This window comes from Lithobates pipiens, unplaced genomic scaffold (assembly GCF_037356315.1).
Source record: "Lithobates pipiens isolate NorthernLeopardFrog02 unplaced genomic scaffold, aLitPip1_a1.2 Scaffold_19, whole genome shotgun sequence".
NCBI classification, from domain to species: Eukaryota; Metazoa; Chordata; class Amphibia; order Anura; family Ranidae; genus Lithobates; species Lithobates pipiens.
In genome coordinates this window covers 285,202,901-285,227,744 of record NW_027507764.1, presented here as the reverse complement: position 1 = coordinate 285,227,744, position 24,844 = coordinate 285,202,901, and the positions used below count along the sequence as shown (strand labels likewise).

Genomic DNA, 24,844 nt, shown 5'->3' with positions numbered 1-24,844 from the left:
CCCCTTCCCAATGAAGAACAAGACAGGGCTGCCCTCTATCCCCTCTTTTATTCGCCCTTTCACTAGAACCATTTCTATCCACAATCAGTTCAAACCCAAATATACAGGGCTTAACAATTGGCGGAGTACAACATAAAATCTCGGCTTGCGCCAATGACTTACTCTTTTCATTAACGAACCCGACGATATCGTTGCCAAATGTGATTAAGGAATTTGATTTACATGGAGCATGTTCCAATTTACAGATTAACTTTTCCAAATAGGAAGCAATGGGATTAACATTACCTCAACATACTCTCTCAGCGTTACAATACAACTTTCGCTTCAAATGGAGGGTGTCCGCACTAAAGTACCTCGGCACACACATCCAATCTGACTTATCCAGTGTTTACGAACATAACTTCCCACCATTACTGAGGAAGACTTGGATATTGCTAGAAAAATGGCACAAAGGGCTGCACTCCTGGTTCGGGAGATGTAACCTACTAAAAATTATCATTCTACCACAATATTTATACCTTTTTCATGCCCTACAGATTAAGATACCCACTTCTTATTTCAGACAAGTCCAAGCATTATTCACTAGATTTGTCTGGGCACACAAGGAACCCTGCATTCACCATACCCAATTATCCCTCTCAAAATCATTTGGAGGACTGACACTGCCGGACTGTAGATATTACCAGGCAATCCACCTTGGCAGGACCATTGATTTACGACGACATTTCAAAATTATGGGCACAAATAGAACAAAGCCAGACCACACTACCCCTTTTACTTTACCCCACTTTTACTGTGCCCCAAAAACAAAATATAGATTTATATTTTCACTCAAATCCTCACTATGCACTAAAATACAAGAGACCAATTTAAACATTTTAATGAGATGGTATCTTACGCCCAGCCAACTAAATTCCATCTTCCCCGACACCCCAGAACATTGCTAGCGATGTCAAAGAGCCGTTGTGACGATGTAACACATTTTCTAGACTTGCCCTAAATTGACAGAATTCTGGACAGCTGTACACACTATTTCTCAAAAATTCACAGACTACCAAATTTCCCACAACCCAGCTTTCTTCCTATTACATATCTCAACCATCCTCCCTAGACTCTATAAAAAGTCTACACTACGGCATCTGCTGAACGTAATAAATCCTGTATTCCCATGCTCTGGAAACAACAACACCCACCGACCACTTCAACTTGGCTAAAGAAAGAAGACATAAATAAAATGGAGGATCTGATCCTGACTGCACAAGACAGGCGTGAGATCTACACAAAACCTGGAGTCTCTGGAATTTGTTCATATTCTTTGACGAGGGGAAAACCCTCCTGTTCTCCTAAACCTCCAAATTACATCAGATGATTAAGTGACATTGCTGACTGGAGCCACAGCTAGACCTATTCCCCTACCTTTAACTACCCCCCTCCACTACCTACCTTTCCATTCCTTACCTCCCCCCCTCCCTTCTCCCCCTTCTGAATAACTCCACTCTATCCTAATTCTTGCTATTCTATTTGTTCTTAAGTGTAGAAAAATAGTAGCCAGCAAAGGGCTGCCCTGTTTTGTTTAATAACAATTGTACACAAGTTACCTAAAACACAAAGGAGCAAGATACGAAATGACAGAGTATTCTATTCTCGGAATCGTACACATATGTAACATTTGCAATGATGAACAATTCCTGCTTACTGTAATGTGTTACTTGATTTAATAAGTTACTGCAATTGAGGCTGTGACCTCAACCGTTACATGTTATTGTTGTAATATTTGGGCCCTGCTCTTTCTTGGAATTGAATAAAAAAATTATATTAAAAAAAAAAAAAAAGTGCACGCAGAAGGGAAATTGTCCCTTTTTCACTCTTGGCTCTTGCCTGATGGTTCCCTGAGCCTCATGGTTCTCTGTTACCATTCTGAGCCCAGCTGACAAGACAATATCTAGAGGTTAGCCTTGTGATAAATATATTTGATATTTCTTTTGTTATATGCTTTGTGATATCTTCCTTTAGTGTTTTCTTGGGAAATAAATAAAATGTTTTTTTTACTAAGCAGTGTGTTTGTTTTGATAGCTAACCTTATATCATTGTACTTATCAACAGAGTTTTGATAGACTAGCTAATTATAGGAGTAGTCAAGTTAATACATTTATGGAATAAAGGGATATTAGGGAATCCATGACCACCCTCTGTAACATTGATTTTAGAAGTTATTTCAATTGGTACTCCAGAAGGAATTTATTTCTGCACAGAATCCAAACCCTAATGTATTTTTGTCTTGAGTCCCTATAAGCTAAGGAATCAACTAAACCTAAAACTGAGAGCCTCTTCTACTGTGGACAAGATTTGCACTGGTTTGTGAACTCTGAAGCCCTGCATGAGTGGTATTGAAAGTTCTATGAAAAATATTTATTTTACAAAAGTTTTTATTATTAATAAAAGTTTACATTCCAATACAATAGGCTTGCATTCAGTTTACAGTACAGGTGTTTCACAGTATAGTGTAAATTTAAGCAGGCTGTTGCCTAAGTAATGCCAACAATTCCTGTGTCCGGGCGAACCCGGGTTTTCACGTGACTGCAACAGAAGCGTGTCGTACAATACATATACAGCCCATAGTAATCATCTGCAGTAAATTGGTAAGACGAAAAAAGAAGAGGGAGGGAAGAAGATGTTCTAAGAGTCAAGAGCTGATGAAAAGAGATTGTAGAATGAAAAGCAGGGGAGGAGTAGTGAGGGTCAAAAAAAAAAAAGAGAAGGAAGAGGAGTCGGGGATGTGAGGGGGGGAAAGAGGGAAGAGAATGGGTTCACAGGGTGTGCCCAACCGGTCCTTACATTGACAATATAGCAACATCGAATCTAGGAGAATAATGGTATGAGATCCAGGGTTGCCAGACCCGTAGGAACTTGGCATGAGTGTCAGAAAGAACAGAAGACAATTTTTCATTGACCATAACATCATTCAGTCGGTTCTCGACTGCCTCAAAACTCAGGGCTGGGGTTCTCCATGCTCTGGTTATTGTCAACTTAGTCGCAGTAAAGAGATGTTGCTGTCGTTCTGGGCGTAATAGTTCAGTGATTGGTTTGCCAAGAAGTGCCTCGAACGGATCTCTTTTAAGATTTACTCGAAGTAGGCTACGGAGCAATGCATACACCCTGACCCATAGTCTGCACACCCGCGGGCACGTCCACCAAATATGGGCCATAGTGCCCTCTTGGGCACATTCCCTGAAACAGAGAGGGGAACAGGTTGGGACAAAGCGAGCCAGGCGCATCGGGGTATAATACCACCGGTACAATACCTTATATGCATTTCCAAAATTACTACGTTGCGCGAGCAGTTGGATATGGCAAGGGTCATTGCCTGCCAATCCTCCGGATCAAGCTTCTTCCCCAACTCTCTCTCCCACTGCACATGATAAGACCGCACTGGAGGTCTCCTCTTAGAGATCAGAGCTGAGTATATCATAGATATCAGACCAGGAGAGTGGGGCCTGGATCTACAGATGCTCTCAAACGGTGTCAACCTGTATGGGGTGTCTTGAGATTTAATGAGACTCCGGAGGAAATGACGGATCTGTAGATACCTGAAATGCTCTCGTAAAGGTATGTCATGTGACGAGCGTAAAACTTCAAATGATAAGATCCTAGTGGGAGTAAGCAAGGAGTGTACGTCCCCGAATCCATTCATGGTCCACCACTTGAATTGTGCTGGGTTATCAAGGCCCGGGGGAAAAAGTGGGCAACGAAGAAGTCGCAGCAACGGAAGATGGGGAGAAGCCAGCCCTGCCGAGTACTTTACTGAGTCCCAAACTCGTAGCGTGTGATTCATACAAGGCCCTGTAATCTTAGGGCGGTGCATAGGTGGGAGCCATGGTAATGAAGAGATTGGGACGGGGTCAGTTTCAAGCAGATCAATAGTAGCCCATAGTGGGAGTTGATACGTCTCGTGGAGGTGAGAGAACGGGGCAATGGTAGCAGCTACGTAGTAGTCTCTTATATTCGGGACCGTGAGGCCTCCATTACTTCTGTTGGGGAACATGATTTGTTTATTAATACGGGGGCGAGGCGCTCCCCAGATAAATTGCAGGATCCTACGCTGATGGGTATTGAGGACATGTGAAGGAATTGGGATAGGAAGAACCCTAAAATAGTATAGCAGCTTTGGGAGATACGCCATTCTGATGACTGTTATTCTCCCGAACCATGAAAGAGGTAAGGAGGACCACGCTGACAACATATCTGTTAATTTTTTGAACAATGGTGGATAATTCGCCTGATATAAAGCCTGATATGTAGATGTGAGACGGATTCCCAAATAAGGCAAGGAGGAGACCCACTGGTAAGGAAAGGCCGACTGCAAGTTCCACAGCAACTCCATAGAGAGGTTAGTCGACAGTGCCTTCGACTTTGATGAGTTAATATGGAGTCCTGAGAGAGATGCAAAGGTCTGTAACAGTGTGTGTAAGGCCGCGTACACACGCGCGGACTGTTCGCCCAACCTTGTTCGTCAAACAGTTTGGGCAAACAGTCCGCTCAAAATTTGCATGAGCGGACTTGCCCACACACGAGCGGACTGTTTGACGAACAAGGTTGGGCAAACAGTTCGCTCAACTTTTGAAATGAACGGACTCGCCCACGTAAGGAGGAGGCAAATCCGCCCATTTCGAGCGCGTGTACAGGTAGGCGGGGCCCGCGAAGGAGACGTCGCGGGCTCCGCCGCCTGGAATGGGCTTAAAGGGGAACCCCAACGCCGAAAAAAATCGGCGTGGGGGTTCCCCCCAAGTCCACACCAGACCCTTGTCCGAGCACGCTACCCGGCCGGCCAGGAAGGGGGGGCGAGCGAGCGCGCCCCCCCTCCTGAGCCGTACCAGGCCGCGTGCCCTCAACATGGGGGGTGCCTTGGGGAAGGGGGGGCCGCGCGGCCCCCCCACCCCAAAGCACCTTGTCCCCATGTTGATGAGGACAAGGGCCTCTTCCCGACAACCCTGGCCGTTGGTTGTCGGGGTCTGCGGGCGGGGGGCTTATCGGAATCCGGGAGCCCCCTTTAATAAGGGGGCCCCCGGATACCGGCCCCCCACCCTATGTGAATGAGTATGGGGTACAATGTACCCCTACCCATTCACCTGTGAAATAAAGTACAAAAAAAAAACACAACACAGGGGAAAAAAATATTTTATTGCACAGCCGGGGGTCTTCCGTCTTCGGGGGTCTTCTCGCCGGACTCCTCCGCTATGTGTGTGTAGCTCTTTTACTAGCGGAGGAGTCCGGCTTTCTTCCTCCCCGCCGCCGGCCTCTTCTCCCGACTTCGGGGGTCTTGTCCCCCTCTTCGGTTCTTCTGCCGGGCCACCGCGCCTGGTCCGGTGGCCCGGTCTTCTGTCGCCGTCTTCCGTTCTTCTGTCGCCGCCTTCGGTTCTTCTGCCGGGCCACCGCGCCTTCTTGTAGCTCTTTTACAGGCGGTGGCCCGGTCTTCTGTCGCCGCTGTCGTCGCCGCCGCCGCCTTCCGTTCTTGTTCTTCTTGTTCTTCTTCTTCCCCAGGAGATGTTGACACGTCGCTCTCTCCGGCCGGAATGCCAGGGACACGCTCCGCTGCCACTTATATAGTGACAATGGGGCGGTGTCACATGGTATATGTCACATGGGTTGGTCACATGGGTTGATGTCACATGGGGACTATGACATCGTAAGGGGGCGGGGTCACCATGTGACCAACCCATGTGACATATACCATGTGACACCGCCCCATTGTCACTATATAAGTGACCGCACAGCGCGGCTCTGGCATTCCGGCCGGAGGGAGCGACGTGTCAACATCTCCTGGAGAAGAACAAGAAGAACAAGAAGAACACGAACGGAAGTCGGCGGCGACAGAAGACCGGGCCACCGCCTGTAAAAGAGCTACAAGAAGGCGCGGTGGCCCGGCAGAAGAACCGAAGGCGGCGACAGAAGAACGGAAGACGGCGACAGAAGACCGGGCCACCGGACCAGGCGCGGTGGCCCGGCAGAAGAACCGACTTCGGGGGACAAGACCCCCGAAGTCGGGAGAAGAGGCCGGCGGCGGGGAGGAAGAAAGCCGGACTCCTCCGCTAGCAAAAGAGCTACACACACATAGCGGAGGAGTCCGGCGAGAAGACCCCCGAAGACGGAAGACCCCCGGCTGTGCAATAAAATATTTTTTTCCCCTGTGTTGTGTTTTTTTTTTGTACTTTATTTCACAGGTGAATGGGTAGGGGTACATTGTACCCCATACTCATTCACATAGGGTGGGGGGCCGGTATCCGGGGGCCCCCTTATTAAAGGGGGCTCCCGGATTCCGATAAGCCCCCCGCCCGCAGACCCCGACAACCAACGGCCAGGGTTGTCGGGAAGAGGCCCTTGTCCTCATCAACATGGGGACAAGGTGCTTTGGGGTGGGGGGGCCGCGCGGCCCCCCCTTCCCCAAGGCACCCCCCATGTTGAGGGCACGCGGCCTGGTACGGCTTAGGAGGGGGGATGCGCTCGCTCGCCCCCCCTTCCTGGCCGGCCGGGTAGCGTGCTCGGACAAGGGTCTGGTGTGGACTTGGGGGGAACCCCCACGCCGATTTTTTTCGGCGTTGGGGTTCCCCTTTAAGCCCATTCCAGGCGGCGGAGCCCGCGACGTCTCCTTCGCGGGCCCCGCCTACCTGTACACGCGCTCGAAATGGGCGGACTTTCCGAGCGGGAACAGTCCGCTCATTTCGAAAGTACAGCGGACAGGCCCACACACGGGCGGACTGTTCGCTCAAACACAGTTTCAGCGGACAGTTTTTCGGAATTTCCGAAAGACTTTGTCCGTCCAACTGTCCGCTGAAACTGTCCGCTGAAAGCCCACACACGAGCGGACTGTCCGCCCAAACACTGTTCAGCGGACAAGGTTGGGCGAACAGTCCCCGCGTGTGTACGCGGCCTGAGTTTGGCAGGGAAGTTCTAGGAGAGGTGACAGAAAGAAGAATGTCATCAGCGAATAAGGAAATCTTATGGGGACAACCTGCTATTTCAATGCCCCTGATATCCGGACAAGCTCTTATTGCCTCCGTCAGAGGTTCCAGTGCCAACACAAAAAGAAGGGGCGACAGCGGACACCCCTGGCGGGTTCCCCTGCGGATATCAAAAATGGGGGATTCAAATCCGTAATATTAAATTTTTGCTCGGGGGGAATCATATAGGGCTGACATCCAAGTCATGAAAGAAGTCCCGAATCCATAGTGCCGTAGGACAGACATGAGGTAGGGCCAAGATAAGGAGTCAAAGGCCTTATTTATGTCGAGGGATAGAAGCATGGATTCCAGAGAGCGAGCGTGGGCTATATGTTGGAGTTGTACTATACGTCGAATTGCATCGCCCGCCTGTCTCTGTGGCACGAAGCCAACCTGGTCCTTTTTTATCAAACGAGGGAGAAAAGAGTTTAGACCAGTCGCCAAAATTTTTGTCAGGAGTTTCATATCTACATTGATGAGTGAGATAGGCCTGAAATTGGCCCAAGATGAGTGGTCACGGTCCGGCTTAGGAATCACCACCACATTTGCTGTCAGAAGATCTGGGGTGAGAGGATAGCCGTTTTCACCGAATTGTACATTGCTACCAGGTGGGGATCTACTACCGATGCCAACTTCCTATAATAAAGCGCGGTGTACCCGTCAGGCCCAGGACGTTTTCCCACCTTAAGTTCTTGTATTGCTTGTAGAACTTCAGAGAGCTGAATATCCCTATCCATGAGGGTAACGTGAGCCCCCGTTAAGGATGGGAGCGAAAGGCTCTCAAGGAAGTCCGCCGTACTCTGAGCAGCATTTCCCTCCGGCACCGCGTACAGCTTCACAAGGTGAAACTCAAATTCCTCCAGGACATGTTTCGGGTTCCCTGATAGAACATTGTTTCGATCTCGTAGGGTGATTGGGTTTAATTTAGGGGCAAAGGTTCGGAGTCTGTTGGCTAACATACAATTTGGCTTATTTGCTCTCACATACTATCTCTGGCGGGATCAGCGTAGAACACGCTCAGCACCCTCAGTGAGGCACAGATTGAGCTCCGATCTGGCTAGTTCCAGCAACTTACGGTTGCCCGGGGTGGGAGATTGCTTAAACTTCTCAGATAGTGACACCAATCGGGACTCAAGCGCTTTCTGTTGCGTCTCCCTAGCTTTCTTACGGGCCGAAGCCAGACCAATTATCCGACCCCGTAACACCGCTTTATAAGCCTCCCAAAGGACCACCAGAGACTGCACCGAGCCCAAATTTTCACGAAAGTAGTCCTCCAAAGCCTTAATAATTTCTGCCGTCACCCCTGCATGGGAAAGAAGTGAATCATTCATCACCCAGGGAGAAAATCTGGGTCTATCTGGGATAGAGTGGCAGACGACTAGCACTGGATCGTGAATTGACCAAGGAACAGCCAAGATTGAGGCCGAAACCACTAACGGAAGGTGACGTCAGAGCATAAACATATGGTCTATCCTTGAGTGGACCTGATGGGGGTGAGAGTAATGGGTGTAGTCCCTGCCCTGAGGATGACACTCCCTCCACAGGTCAACTAGGTCATGTGTTTGCAAAGAGGACGTGAATTTTTTAGCCCCTGCCGACTGACCATTTCTCTCGGGCGGGTGCTTATCTAGTTTGGGGTTTAATATGAGATTAGAGTCACCCGCAAGAAGGAGGGTGCCCTTGCAGTGGGACATAAGCAGGGCGCAGACATGGGTCAAGAAGGGCCCTGGATTCACATTCGGGGCATAGAAGGTCAGTACGGTAACCTCCGTGTCATGAATGGTGCCTTGGAGCAGTAGGTACCTTCCATCAGGGTCTGCGATCTGTTTAGTGCAACTAAATGGAACAGATTTGCGAAAAGCCACGAGAACCCCCCTTTGCTTAGTTGAAGCATTTGCCAAAAATACCTGAGGGAACTGAGCATCAAAGTACCTAGGATGGGAGGTCTCAGAAAAATGCGTCTCCTGTAAACAAGCAGTGTCAACTTGTTGCTTGCGCAGATATTTAAAAACCTTCACCCTCTTATGGGGAGAGTTCATGCCCTGGACATTCAAGGACAACCAGTTAATTGTCATTGGGATATCACTGGGTGGCCGTTAACCTGGAACCAGAGTGCACACCCTGCGAACCCAGGGGAGAAAGAAAGAGGTAGAAGCAGTGAAGAGGGAGAAGGAAAAAAGAGAAATAAAGTGACATTTCAGAAAAGGTAGTAGAATCATGCAATGCTGTGAACAAATAACTCTGTAACATTAAGATTGCTATGGGTCATGGGTTTAACATCCCACTACTTGGTCGGGTGTTGACTCGAACGTTAGTCCGGATCAAGTACCACATCATGAGGGTGCAGTGGTCCATCAGAAACCACTCGGCATAACAAACAATAACCATGAATATTAAAGAACATGTCAACAATGGCATATAGGTGTAAACCCCAAAAACTAGTGAAAAAACAAAACAAAACAAAAATTCTCTCTTTTCTTCTTTTTTTATTTCCTTTCCCCCCTCCCCCCCTTCCCCCCCCCTTTTAAAAAACAGATTAGTGTATGTGGTGACCCTCTGCTCAGGAATAAACATGAACCCAGCGTCATCTGAGTTGAACCCAAAAACGGGTGTGCCTATTAACCGCAGGGTGAGCGCAAGGTCTCACCCCATCAGGCCATTAGCAAGCAGGGGCCAAGTCCATACTGTATGTACACACTCTAAACTTACACTTTTGAAAAAAACACAAGGGGAAAAAAAAGGGGGAAGGGGGGTGATCTGCCCAAAACCTCAGTATGCGGAGATCTGGGCAATGGGGGGCGCGGAAAAAATTCAAAAGCGAGGAAATTGAAAATTAAAATAATAATTAGAACTCCATATATAAAAAATAGACTATATTGGGAGAACCGCAAAGAAAAAAAAAAAGAAAATAAATAAATAAAAAAATTGAACACAACAAAAAAGGAAGTGGGGAATTGAAAAAACGTATGTAATAGGGGGAGGGGGGGGGGGGGGAGAAGGCAGCCATTACCTGAGTGCAACAATTGTACAAAAAAAGATCAAGACGGATTCCCTGCCCATCATCACCAGTCGGCAAGGTGGGCCACTACAGTCCAGGGTTGAGAATCAGCAGTCTGTAATCAAATAAAGACTAGCTTACTACTTCTCACAGTTGTGGTTCGGAGGTGTTTCACTCCAGCCTCCTGGTGGCATTAATTGCAACTGGTTCAAGAGCCAGATGCCTGCCTGCTGTGTGAAGGCAGCGAAAAAACAAAAAAAAGAATCACAAACATAAGGCGGAAGCAGCATTTTTCTAACGATGCCCGGCTGTAGAAACCTCATGAAACCTCTGAGCCTTGAGAGAACGGAGGGCTTGGGATCCGTGCTGTGAGGATTGTGAGGATCTCGTTGGGGCCCGGGAGGGACCCGGGCGGGCCACTGAAGCTTCGGGTTGAGAAGGAGGGAGGTCAAAATTGCAGCTCCTGGAATTGCCGCCTCAGATCCGGCAAAGATGAGGCATGAAACTGACGTCCCAGGTGATAAAAGGAGAGTTTAAAGGGGAACCCCCACCTATAGCGGATGTTTCTGGCTTGCAGGATTTGCAGATAGGGCTTCATATTCCGCCTTTTAGTGATAGTGACCAGGGAAAGATCTGCAAACAGTTGGAGGGAGTTTCCCTGAAATGCAATGTCTGGTAATTCTCTAGCCGCTTGGAGAAGCCGTTCCTTGGTAATGTAGAAGTGAAATTTTATGATCACATCTCTGGGGGTGCCCTCAGTTGGCTTGGGAGCGAGGGACCTATGGATACGGTCGAATTCCAGGCGTTCCGTAGGTATATCAGGTGCAAGCTCCTGGAAGAACGCTGTAGCTGTTCCCTGGAGGTCTGTAATGGTCTCCGGGAGGCCGCGTATATGCAAATTTCCTCTGCGAGCCCTATTTTCTGAGCCCTCAAGTTTGTCCTGGAGAGTTATAAGTTCAGCATTCAGTTTCTCCACCTCTTCCTCATGTCCCTCCAGGACCGTGGTTGTTAGGTCCATCCTCTCCTCCAACTGATTAGTGCAGTGTCCTAGCTCTTTAAGACCCTTCACCAGCTCAGCAGACAGTTTGCGAGAGGCTGCGGTGATCTCGTCCCTTACTATGGTGCGGAATTTCTGTAGCAAAGCTTCAGAAACACTGCCCACAGGGCTTGCTAGATTAGAGGGAAACTGTGACAGGCTATCGTCCGAATTCTGTGTGGTATCTTCAGGTTCCGGCGGTTCCGGCGCCATCCTGCCCTTCCCTTTCGCCTTCCCCCGGACCGGAGAGGATTTCTGTTGTGATCTGTTGCGGGGGCGGTTCCGGGGCGTATTATACATACCCGCCGGTTACCCAATAGTGCCTGCAGTGGTTGGGGTAGATGTGACAGTAATTGTTAGCTGGATATGCCTTATCCACCAACTGAAATGTTCCGACGGCACGGTGCTAGGAAATTATGCTGCCATTGTCCCTGCACCCCCAGTCAATTTATATATTATTATATGTCCATCCCTGGGCCCTCCAGGGCCACTGTAATCTACTACGGTGGTATACAGTACTGGGGGGAGCATGATCTGCCTTTGGGAGTGTGAGGGGCCTGTTATGGTGGACTGGGTGTACCAAGATGGCCACCGCCTACCTCAGCCTCCAGTGTGTCTTCCACAGCAGCGTGCGGCCTGTTGGTGCTGGTCCCCACTGCCGAATGCCTGTCCCAGGCCTCAGGGGTCTCCTCTGACCCGCGATGGGTGTGTGTATTTCGCCGCTATCCGCGCGCCTCGCGGCACTCGAGTGCGGAGGCTCCGGCGTCACTGTAGGTCGCAAGATGGCGGCCGGCGCTCGTGGAGTGATGCAGGCCTCGGGCCTGATTGCGGGACCCGCGGACGGTGTGGGGCTCCAAGATGGGAAGTAATGCACTCCGGGAACTCACGGGGAGTGAGCTGAGTTGTCCGCCGGCCAGAATCCTGCCTAATAGCGGCGGATGGTTGTAGATTGTATCTCGGCCGGTGGAGGTCAGCTAAGATCCTATGAAAAATATTTCATCAGTGAGCGGACACGCAAAACCTGGTGAGATTTTTGGCTGATATATGTGTATGCGTTTTAACATTTTATTGTATTGCTAATGCAAATTGTTTTAGGCCTGTGTAGCTGGTCAAGTGTGCTGGTGAGTGAGGGGCTGATCACCCTTGGTTATCTGATGTAGCCTGCACATTGACAGGCTAAATTACACATCTTTGAGGAGAAAGTGGGAGAAATACAGATTTTATTTGTTTTTTTTTAACCACTTGCCGCCCGTCATATAGCAAAATGATGTCAGCAAAGTGGTTGCGTTATCCTGACCGGACTTTATATTACGTGGTCAGGATAACAAGCCACTGGGGGCGCCGCAACTCCGATCTAGGTATAGAGTCTCTGACAGAAACTCTTCACAATGTGATCAGACGTGTCCAATCACGGCTGATTATGATGTAAACAGGAAGAGCCGTTGATCGGCTTTTCCTCACTCGCGTCTGACAGACGTGAGTAGAGGAGAGCCGATCGGCTTCTCTCCTGACAGGAGAGTCTGTGCTGAATGTTTATCAGTGCAGCCCCCCCTCGGATGCCCGCCCAGGACCACCAGGTATGGCCACCTAGACCACCAGGGAAATCTCAATCAGTGCCCAGGCAGCTGCCAGTGTCCAAGCAGCTGCCTATCAGTGCCAATGAAAAATGCCTACCAGTGCCAGTGTCACCAGTGATGCCTATCAGTGAAATCTATCAATGCCAGCCATCAGTGCCCATCAATGCCACCTTTCAGTGCACATCAGTGCCCATCAGTGCCGCCTATCAGTGCCCAGCAGTGCCGTCTATCAGTGCCATCCATAAGTATACATCAGTGCAGCCTTTCAGTGCCCAGTGTCGCCTATCAGTGCCCACCAGTGCCACCACGAGTGCCCATCGGTGCTGCCTATCAGTGAAGGAGAAAAATTACTTATTTACAACATTTTATAACAAAAACGAAGAAAAACGTTTCTTTTTTCAAATGTTTTTTTTTTTATTAGTTTAGGAAAAAATAAAAACCCACAGAGGTGATCAAATACCACCATAATAAAGCTCTATTTGTGGGAACAAAATGATAAAAAATTGGGTACAGTGTAGCATGACTGCGAAATTGTCATTTAAAAAGTGACAGCACTGAAAGTTGAAAATTGGCCTGTACAGGAAGGTGCAAACATGCCCTGTATTAAAGTGGTTAATTTTATGTAATTTTTATTCATTTATTTTATTTTTATTTTGGCCAGGTAATTTTTTTTAGGTTTAGTCCACCTGAAAAGGGGGGGGGGGGGGGGTCATTGGCTATGCCCTCAATTAGCAGCTGAATACAATTTGTTTAAGACAATGACAACTGCTGTACAAAGTATGTTGTATATTGTTTGACTTGTGTATGTTGAAGAAAGTTGTTTAATGACACTGGCAGGGAAGGGGTTTACACTAGGGGTGATCAAGGGGTTAACTGTGTTCCCTAGGTGTGTTCTAACTGTAGGGTGGATGGGCTCACTGGGACATGACAGAAATCACTGTTTCTGATCACTGGGAACAGATGATCTCTGAAATGTCCCCTGTCAGAATGGGGATCCGCTTTTTTACAGTGGCAGATCCCTGTTCTGCCTCTGTACTAGGCAACTGCCCGACCCGGGAGCACACTCCCACAGTATGCTGCGGGAACAAGGCGGCGTCCGCCCACAACTGCTTGCATACAGGTACGGAGATTCGCGCAGTACTGCCAACCTGCCGCAATATACTTATATGTGAGCTGGCCGGCAAGTGGTTAAGCATGATCTGTGCTTGATTAGCTTTAGTGGAGTGCAAAGGTCTGTTAGGGGTCCACTGTGCTATAACATAGGGGGCTTGTCAGTCCCTATTTATGATAGCAAGTTAAATAAAAAAATATTAAACAAATACACACACATGATTTTAAAAAAGACAATTGTGCCAGACTGAAAGCAATAATTCTATGACCAGCATTCATGGTTTTGCTCTAAATTGACCTGTAAAGGCTTTTAAACAATGCATGTCTGGTATCTATTTATTCCAGGTAACCTAATATATTATATAAAATGTATATGTAATCTAAACAATGGATAATATATTGTGTTTGCATGTACTAAAATGTATTTTAGTATATTTTTTTGTATATGAGATTAACAGCTGTGCTAATATCCTATGACTACTACTGTTTTATTCTCAAGATTTCAGAAAATAAATAATAATTTTTAGGTTTTAACTAATGTAATAGTGGCTCTGGTAGTAAAAGGGTTAAATCCAAAGTTATTTGGCTTAAATTTTGCCTTCCATGGTTTGTCCCTGCCCCCATCATCAATATTCTAATTGTAGTTTAAATACAGGCATACACCACTTTTAAGTACGGAATGGGGTTTATTTACTAAAGCTGGAAAGTGCAAAATCAGGCTCATGTCTGTATAGAAACCGATGAGCTTCCAGGTTTTATTACCAAAGCTTAATTGTACAATCTGGGGTTAGAAGCTTATTGGTTTCTATGCAGAAGTGAGCCTGATTTTGCACTTTCCAGCTTTAGCAAATAAACCCCATTGTGTACTTAAAATGCCTGTACACTTTTTTTTTCACTTTCATTGCATTATATTAGACCCAGTGTGCTGTGATGTTTTCAGGAAGCTATGTATAGGTCCCTGCTAGCCCCTCCCACTAGACATGAGCCACCTGCATAGCATAGAGAAGCACAGAAGCCCAGTGGCGACATCAATGGATCTAAAAAAAAAGTAATGTCACCACTTTTCAGCCTCTGTGCTTCTCTATGCAGGTGGTCTAGTGGGAGGGGCTGGTAGGGACCTGTACATAGCTTCCTGAAAACCTCATAGCACCCTGCCTCAGTATCTCTCTCAAGAGCGCTCAGTTCTGAATAAAATAGTGGGCTTGCTCTTTGGGAGGAGTTATTGTATGCAAATATCAAAATGGTTTGATGGGTGGATGTCAGGTGAGGAAGTGGCTGCAGACTACCCAAGGCAAGACCACCCACATGCGATGCTTAGCTTGCATTACTGAAATAACTGAAAACAAAAACGAGGAGTGGGACAAATACAGCCAGGCTAAGGAGTAAAATGCTATGCTGCTGTCCTCCAGCCAGCAAATGAGGCAAATTCTATCTGACTTGCTACAGTTTCCAAAGCAAACTGCAAAGAAGGGTGCAGTGAAATTACAAATTCATTTACAAATGTAAGCTATATTTTTTTACATGTTGTGTAAATGTTTAAAATTGGCTACAATAAAAGGAAAACAAATAAAAATATAAAAACATGTTTTTATGGGAAAAAAAATGTTATTGTGTTTCACCTAACTTAAGTAATTCTCTTTAATAAAGATTTTCTACCTCTAAGATCACTGTAGCATGTTTAAATTTAATAAGTATACGTATTAGACAAATAAATATATTAATTTACCTCTGACTCTTAACACAGGGGTTGGGATTACATGGATCCTTTGAAGAACACAGCCCAAATTCAAATTGGTGATCAAGTAAACCAACACATCGTGCAATGCAGGCACTGGGATAGGAACGTCCATTTTGACCACAAACAGGAACAAATTTATCAGCACAATTACAGGGTAATCCTAACATGGCATAGAAAAGTTGTTATGGTTATGAATTTCATATCAGAAATGAAAAATAAACTTGGATAAGAAAAACAATCAAATGGAATAGGTCAAATCACACAGATTAAAGTGCAACTCCAGCCTTATTTTCATTCACAAACATTCTTCCACAAAAACAAATGACTGAACATTTTATAAGCAAAGGACAATAATATGAAAATAAGATGTTTCCTAACAAAAGGAAGCAAGAAATCTGATAGAAAACAAGTAACCTTCTGGATTCTTTTCTACTGATTTTTTCATGGCTACTTATTGTTGTAGGCATGCCGAGTATAACTGTCACAATTGCATCTGCTCTCTGGCTGGTGTAATAAATCAAAGATGAAGATGACAGCTCCTTGGTTGCAAAGGATAGGAGGGGTTAGTTCTACTTTAAGAAGGTGGCTGCTAAACGAAAATAACATTTTAGATTATTCAGTCTATGCTAGGACCCATACCGAAGATTGACACACCAACACATTGCCATGGATGCCAAGTGGTTGCTTGAAAGTGATCTTTAGGGAATCATCAGTTTTACCTGCCATGGTATCATACCAGATGAGTTCTTCGGGGGCCACACCCTGTTAAGCAAATTCCTGGATTCTTTTAATTTACACTGTACTTCTTCCTCACACCGTACTTTATGGTTACTAAGGAGCACCACAGCAGATGCCACTGCTTTTGAGAGTGCCCTGTGTGGCTGCCCATGACATGCAGAGTGGCAGCGGTGTACTGAGTGCTGGAACATACTCTGCCCAACAGTGGAAATATAGTCCAAGCAGACTGGGAGAGAGCTAGCAGTGTGGGTGTGTGTGCTGCTTTTGGCAAAGCACTGAACACCAATGCTGGGGGGGTTTCTTATTACAGCTTAATCCTGCCACAGACTACCAATGCTAGGGAGGGGTTTCTTATTGGAGCCTAAGCCTGCCAATGACACCAATGCTGGGGTGGGGAAGATATTATAACAGCCTACTTCTGCCAATGATCAGCAATGCTGGGTGGGAGTTTGGAGTTCCTATGGTAGCCTAAGTCTACCACTGACCACCAAAGCTGGGGAAGGGGTTTCTTTTTACAGCCTAAGCCTGCCACTGTCCACCATTTTTAGGAGAGGTTATTATTACAGCCTGTCATTAATCACCAGCATTAGTGGGTTTGCCATTACTATAACTGACCACCAACAAAAAGGGTGTTTTTGAGACCACTAGGGGGGTTACCATTATTGCCACTGACGCCAATGATTGGGACTTATTTTACTTACACACTACAAGCCATACATAAAAAGGCAACAGCCACTTTATTGGCATGAAGCCTCCTGGGATGTATGACATCATTTTGGCCTAGACTATAAACCAGGAAGCAACTAAAGAAATGTTGCTTCCATCTGAGTGCCTTTCACCAGCCCATCAGAGTACCTGTCACCAGCCCATCAGAGGACCAAAGTACCTGTCACCAGCCCATCAGAGTACCCGTGTCCCTAACTGCAGCCCATCAGAGTACCCGAGTATCTGTCAGCAGCCCATCAGAGTACCTATCACCAGCTCATCAGAGCACCAGAGTACCTGTCCCCAGCCCAACAGAGTACCTGCCACCAGCTCATATGAGTATCTGTCACAAGCCCTTTAGAGTACCCGAGTACCTGTCACCAAACCATCAGAGTACTTCAGTACCTATCACCAGCCCATCAGAGTGCCCGAGTACCTATCATTAGCCCATCAGAGTAACCGAGTACCTATCTCCAGCTCATCAGAGTACCCTGAGTACCTGTCCCCAGCCCACGAGTGTACCCAAGTACCTGGAACCAGCCCATCAGAGTACCCGAGTACTGTACCTGCAACAGCCCACCAGAGTATCTCAGTACCTGTCTCCAGCCCAGAGTATCCGAGTACCAATCTGCCACCCATCAGAATACTCAAGTACCTATCTGCAGCCCATGCCTCATAGAATATTTTATAATTTGGGGTGTTTGCTTTTCAAAATGGGATAATTTTGTGGATAATTCTACTGTCCTGGTGCTCCAGGACCTTCAAAAGTGTGATAGGTAGGAATGAAATTAGATGTGTAATTTATGCTCCTAGAATGTCTGATGGTGCTCCCTGCATGTTGGGCCTCTCTATGTGGCCAGGTTGTGAAAAAGTCTCACACATGTGGTATCACAATATTCAGGAGTAGAAGAATGTATTTTTGGGTGCAATTGGAAGTATGTTTATACTGTGTGTGAGAAATAACTAAATTCTTAATTTTCCCAAGAATTGTAGGAAGAAATTACAACTTCAAAAAACTCACCATGCCTCTTACAAAATACATTGGACTGTCTACTTTCCAAAAAGGGGTAATTTTGGGGTATTTGTACTGTGCTGACATTTCAAGGCCTCAAGAAATTAGACAAGCTGTCAGTACATCAGCTGTGATCAATTTTTAATGATTTTGACCATAGCTAGTAGACTCTATAACTTTCACACAGACCAAATAATATATACTTATTTTGGTTATTTTTACCAAAGATATGTAGCAGTATAAATTGTGGCCCAAATTTATGAACAAAAATTAATTATTTGCTAAATTTTATAATAGAAACGGTTTGTTTTTTTTCAAAATGTTTGCTTTTTTTACTTATATCGCAAAAAAAAAAAAAAAAAAAATCCAGTGGTGATTAAATACCTCCAACAGAAAGCTCTATTTTTGTGAAAAAAAATTATAAAATTTTGTTTGGGTACAATGTTGCATGACTGAGTAATTGTCATACAAATGTAAGAGCGCTGAAAGATGAAAATTGGTCTGGGCAGGAAGGGGGTATAAGTGCCCTGTATTAAAGTTGTTAATGCCTTCTCTAAAGAGCTCTCTCATTTGTTCATTAAAACTACATTAGAAAGGCAGGAGATTGTAGAGAGCTGCTGGAAGTTAAAAAAAAAATGAATCGTGGAGGCACTGGTTTAGACCCCTTTCACACTGCGGCCATTTTTCAGGCCTTACAGCGCTAAAACTAGCACCTGCATAGTGCCTGAAAAAAAGCGGCTCTATTGGGCTTTCACACTGGAGCAGTGCGTTGGCAGGGAGTCAAAAAAAGTTCTGACAGCAGCTTCTTTGGAGCAGTGAACTCACCGGTCCTCCACCGCTGCTCCCCATTTTAAATTAATAGGGCAGCGCTGCGATACCGGAATTAACCTAAAACTATGGTAAAGCAGTGCTAAAAATAGAGCCGCTTTACCACTGATGCCTGTGGCGGCTCGGTGTGAAAGGGGTCTAAGGGTCTAAGGTGTGTTTTCCCCAATACATATCTATAAAAACCACACGAAATTAGAGCTTAATGAAATTGTCAAAAGATTGAACTGCAAGATAGTCCTCTTCTTATTTTAGTTAAAGCGGAGTTCCACCCAAAAGTGGAACTTCCGCTTTAAGCACCCCTCACCCCCTGACATGCCACATTTGGCATGTATTTTTTTGGGGGGAGTGGGTACTTAGTTTAGAGTGGGACTTCCTGTCCCACTTCCTTCTTCCTGCTATTGGCTGCCTAGGCGATTCCTCCTCTCCCCCTAGGTGGCCCCTCCCTGCCTGCAATCTTCTGGGACATGTGACAGGTCCTAGAAGATTGCCTGGCCACTAGCAGAGTGCAGTGCAACTCGCGCATGCACAGTGCGCACCTGGCCATGAAGCCGAAAGCTGTTACGGCCCGGTGCCCACAGTCGCTATGACGGCACCAGTAGAGAGGAGGGGGAGAGGAGCGAGGCTCCGGGCGGCCGCATCTCTGGATCGTGGGACAGGTGAGTGTTTGGTTATTAAACGTCAGCAGCTAAACTTTTTGTAGCTGGTGACTTTTAATAAACTAAAAAAAATGCATTGAACTCTGCTTTAGAATTTATAATCACTTAAATTACAAACTTAAGGTAGAACTATGGGCAATTTTGTTTTAATTTTGGATAGCATAAGGGAGGGTTATACTACTGTCAGTTTTTTTGCCATCTGTGTCCCATTGGGGAGATTGATCTTCGCTTTCTGTCCCATGGCCAAAAGAGGAAGTGTGAGGAAATCTCTACAAATTAAGGGAACCAATTGGGGCCACAAGGTGTTCCGATTGGAAGATTAACCCTCTATTACTGTTCTGGAGACAACACAAAATTTCAAATTTTCTTTTACTTTCACTTTTTATGATAACAGTAAACAGGACAAATAGATAGCATGCATCTCCCTAATGGGAACCAGTGTTTTTCAACCTGTTTGTAGTCAAGGCACCTTTTAGAATTATACACAACCCCGGGGCACACAAGTCTGAGGGCTATTTTTAACCTCACCTACTATGTAACTATGTAAGGAGGTGCAAGAGAATGCTTTTGTCTCGTACACACGATCAGAATTCTCGTCGGAAAAAGCTCTGATGGTTTTCCCGTCGGAATTCCGCTCAAACTGTCTTGCCTACATACACCAAATTTTGATGGTCAATAACACCCCGACATACAACATGTTCGACGGTACTATAAAAGGGAAGTTTAATGCTTCCGAGCATACGTCGGAATTTTGCGTGTCGGAATTGCATACACACGATTGGAAAAATTAAGAACAGGCTCTTAATCTAAAGGCCGTCGGAAATGCTGACAGAAAAAGATGGGCATACACACGGTTGGAAAATCCAATGAAAAGCTCCCATCGGACTGTTTCCATCAGAAATTCCGGCGTACGCGGCATTAATATGTTCTGTTTTTTATTAGGCTGCTCTATGCTCGTGAAACATGCAAAAAAAGGTGCTGGCATGATTCTTAAATTGAGCCCCACCAAAATACATGGTACTGTGGTACCATGCGTTTAAGTGTGTGCAAACATGCGATTGGTGGATGCATGTGGGTGTCATTAGGAATGAATGGCATCCATGTGCAACTGCAAAAGGCAACGCTTTTTTGTGCGGTGTGGGAAAACGCATGAAAAACCCTAAAATGTGGTTTGTAAGGAAGAGTTAAGTGGTCAGTAGGTTGTATATCCACCCTCATCCCCCCCAGTTAGCACAAACCTCCAAGAGGAAAAAAAACATCTAGTACAAATCCCCCTCCTAGCACAAATCCCTCTACTAGCCACAAATCCACCTTCCCATCCCCCGTTCTAGCACAACTGCCCCCCCCCCCCAAATACCACCTGTTTGCCCTTCCTACAGCAAAATTACACAAAGCCCTGTGTACAGTCCAACCATGAAAGAGTTACTGTGTTAAGTTCTGTGTACAGAGTGGAGGGAGAGCACATCCCGTTCCTCCTCCGGGCTTTCTCCTCTTCTATGCTACTATCACCCAGGAATTCAAAAAATTTATTATTTGGCTTCTCATTTGATCTGGAGGTCCTCTCTAAAGCTGACATCTGAGTAAAAAGCTACTAATGAACCCAATCCTCCCTCGGTTAAAGCTCAGTTCATAACCATTTTTACTTTTTCTAGTAAACCAGTCATCAAAAAGCTACACTTTAATTTATCTGACGTCATCACTTATAGCCATAACCCTGCACTGGTTGGGAGTGGGGAGGAGGCTCCGGGGAAGTGCTATACATGGTGGAATAGCTGTACATGCCGTAATATAACTATTTGTCCCGTGAATCTTTGGGCATGTAGTAATCTATATTGGCATTTCTGTGCCCTTTGACATGGAAGATTTTTTCTCTCTTGTCACTGACCCCTAGCTGCAAACTCCCTCATACTTATCTTCTGCCCATCAAAATCTAAAGGCATGAATGGGCAGGAATAGGAGCAGTCAGATATACAAACCAGCTGTTTCCCCTAGAAGCAGGGTGTCAGTACTGCAAACTATTTACAGAAAGGCTGTTACATAACTGCCCCCCTGTGCAAGCAGTGCAGGCAACAGCAGCCAGTTGTTTAAAGTGGAAATCACAGCCCAGGGGCTGGAATATGAACCTTGTGGAAGATTTTTGAAAGCTCGGCTGCCAATTTAACCACAAGAAAAGCTAACTGAAGTAAGGACAGGTATTACTTACGGATTAGAGAAATTACTGCTTTTCTTCAAGTTGGGAGAGATCTATTGCCTCCTTTGTGGGGGAAAAAGCGCACAGAGGACCTGTACAACCTCTGGCCCATGGTCTGTATTGATGATTGATGGGGCTGCTGAACTCTAAAAATAAGATTACTTTGCAAAGTTATTTTGCGAAAAAAGCCAGAGAGCTAAAAGATGAGATACATGGCCTGGTATGGTTCAGGAGGTGGGGGGGGGCAATCACTCGCCCCCCCCCCTTTTTCTGACCTGCCAGGCTGCATGCTCACATAAGGGACTAGTGTGAATATTGGGGGGGGAACCCCTCACCATTTAAAAAAAATGTGGGAATCCCCCTCAAAATTCATACCAGACCTAAGGGCCTGGTATGGATTTTTTTTGGGGGGGGGGCACATTTTTTTTTTCTTTTAATTTTAGCATGGGGTTTCCCTTAAGTGAAAAGGAACCCACCTGTCTGGGTGAGAAGTGGTGCTGCTAGCCCAAAATATACAGTGGTGTGAAAAAGTGTTTGCCCCCTTCCTCATTTCCTGTTCCTTTGCATGTTTGTCACACTTAAGTGTTTCGGAACATCAAACCAATTTAAACAATAGTCAAGGACAACACAAGTAAACACAAAATGCAATTTGTAAATGAAGGTGTTTATTATTAAAGGTGAAAAAAAATCCAAACCATCATGGCCCTGTGTGAAAAAGTGATTGCCCCCTAAACCTAATAACTGGTTGGGCCACCCTTAGCAGCAACAACTGCAACCAAGCGTTTGCGATAACGTGCAATGAGGCTTTTACAGCGTCCTGGAGGAATTTTGGCCCACTCATCTTTGCAGAATTGTCCTAATTCAGTTACATTAGAGGGTTTTCGAGCATGAACGGCCTTTTTAAGGTCATACCACAACATCTCAATAGGATTCAGGTCAGGACTTTGGCTAGGCCACTCCAAAGTCTTCATTTTGTTTTTCTTCAGCCATTCGGTGGTGGACTTGCTGGTGTGTTTAGGATCATTGTCCTGCTGCAGAACCCAAGTTCGTTTCAGCTTGAGTACACGAACAGATGGTCGGACATTCTCCTTCAGGATCTCTTGGTAGACAGCAGAATTCATAGTTCCTTTTATCACGGCAAGTCTTCCAGGTCCTGAAGCAGCAAAACAGCCCCAGACCATCACACTACCACCACCATATTTTACTGTTGGTATAATGTTCTTTTTATGAAATGCAGTGTTCCTTCTACGCCAGATATACTTGGACACACACCTTCCAAAGAGTTCCACTTTTGTCTCATCGGTCCACAGAATGTTGTCCCAAAAGTCTTGGGGATCATCAAGATGTGTTGTGGAGAATTTGAGACGAGCTTTGATGTTCTTTTTGCTCAGCAGTGGTTTTCTCCTTGGAACTCTGCCATGCAGGCCATTTTTGCCCAGTCTTTTCCTGATGGTGGAGGCATGAACGCTGACCTTAACTGAGGCAAGTGAGGCCTGCAGTTCCTTGGACGTTGTTGTGGGGTCTTTTGTGACCTCTTGGATGAGTCGTCGCTGCGCTCTTGGGGTAATTTTGGGCGGCCGGCCACTCCTGGGAAGGTTCACCACTGTTCCATGTCTTCGCCATTTGTGGATAATGGCTCTCACTGTGGTTCGCTGGATTCCCAAAGCTTTGGAAATGGCTTTATAACCCTTTCCAGACTGATAGATCTCAATTACTTTCTTTCTCAATTGTTCCTGAATTTCTTTGGGTCTCGGCATGATGTGTAGCTTTTAAGGATCTTCTGGTGGACCTTACTGTGTCAAGCAGCTCCTATTTAAGTGATGCCTTGATTGTGAACAGGTGTGGCAATAATCAGGCCTGGGTGTGGCTAGAGAAGTTGAACTCAGGTGTGGACAACCACAGTTATAGTATGTTTTAACAAGGGGGGCAATCACTTTTTCACACAGGGCCATGATGGTTTGGATTTTTTTTCACCTTTAATAATAAACACCTTCATTTACAAATTGCATTTTGTGTTTACTTGTGTTGTCCTTGACTACTGTTTAAATTGGTTTGATGTTCCGAAACACTTAAGTGTGACAAACATGCAAAGGAACAGGAAATGAGGAAGGGGGCAAACACTTTTTCACACCACTGTAGTAATATAGAGAAATTGCTTCTATGGGCCTATAGGCAGCTAAAACAAGTTAACTTAATGGGGTATAGCAAAAGACGTTCTTTATTGCATACACATATACAGAAGAAGACATTATTTAAGAAACTGCATGAGCTCTGGTATGCATGATGTTCAAAAAATGAAATGTCAATGTTACATATGCAGATAGAAAAAAAAGTTCCTTAACACTAGATGCTACTGCTCAAAGAAGAACTGCTCAAAGGGTTCTGATTGAGCAGTGGCATGTAGTGTTAAATAATTTTTTTTTTTGCTATCTGCATATGACCCGCTCCTTAACAATCAATCATTTATATTCTGAGAGCCGTGATTAACTTTTTCCTGACACTTTGCAAACTACAAAAGCATTGAACAGAGCCAATTAAAATAAATATACAGACACTTTCTTGTACCAGCATCAGGCTGTATGGGAAACTAAGTACAGCATCATTATCTGATTGTTGAAGCCCACCCCTCTCATGTTATTAAGGTTATAGTCATTAGGGATGGGCTCAGCCCGAACATTGGCTGTTCACCTGTTTGAAAAACACCCAAATTATCGGGGAGTTTGACTGTTTGTTTGACCCACCGAATGACCACAATGCACTGTGCAGCTGCACATTGCGTTGGAATCCCACTGTCAGAGCCATGATTGGATACGGTCAAGATGCCTCCAGCCCCGCACTATAAAAGTATTCTTTCAACAGCGGCTATTTGTAATGTGATATCGGCATGGAGAGAGATAGAGCAGGGCTCTGTTCAGTGCTACTAAAGAGTTAGTGTGCTATAGTGTGCTATTGTGATTCTATTGTCAGTGTAGAATATCAGTTTAGTGTGAATCTATTGATAGTTCAGTCAGTGTGAGTGTAGTGACCATTCATCTTTACATTAGTGTTTTTCCAGTTATAGTTTAGTCAGTGTGAGTGTAGTGACCATCCATTTTTACATTAGAGTCAGTTTATTTTGTCAGGGCAGGTTTACTGCAGCATATTTCAGTGCGTTACTGCAAGTTTAACGCCGTATATTTCAGTGTTACATGCCATTTAACGCAGTATTTTTCTGTGCGTTGTATATTTCAGTGTTATGTGCTGTTTAATGCAGTATATTT

The 24,844-nt window shown here is 45.6% G+C and overlaps 1 protein-coding gene across 8 annotated transcripts in view; it reads right to left on the bottom strand.

Moving 5' to 3' along the window:
* The window catches only part of RECK (reversion inducing cysteine rich protein with kazal motifs), a 909,451-nt gene that overhangs the window by 170,373 nt on the left and 714,234 nt on the right, over positions 1 to 24,844 (bottom strand). For all 8 annotated transcript variants that reach the window (XM_077491985.1, XM_077491988.1, XM_077491986.1 and 5 more), the window contains one exon: positions 15,443 to 15,614. In XM_077491985.1, the coding sequence (XP_077348111.1) occupies positions 15,443 to 15,614 (172 nt within the window). The remainder of the gene's footprint in view (positions 1 to 15,442; positions 15,615 to 24,844) is intronic.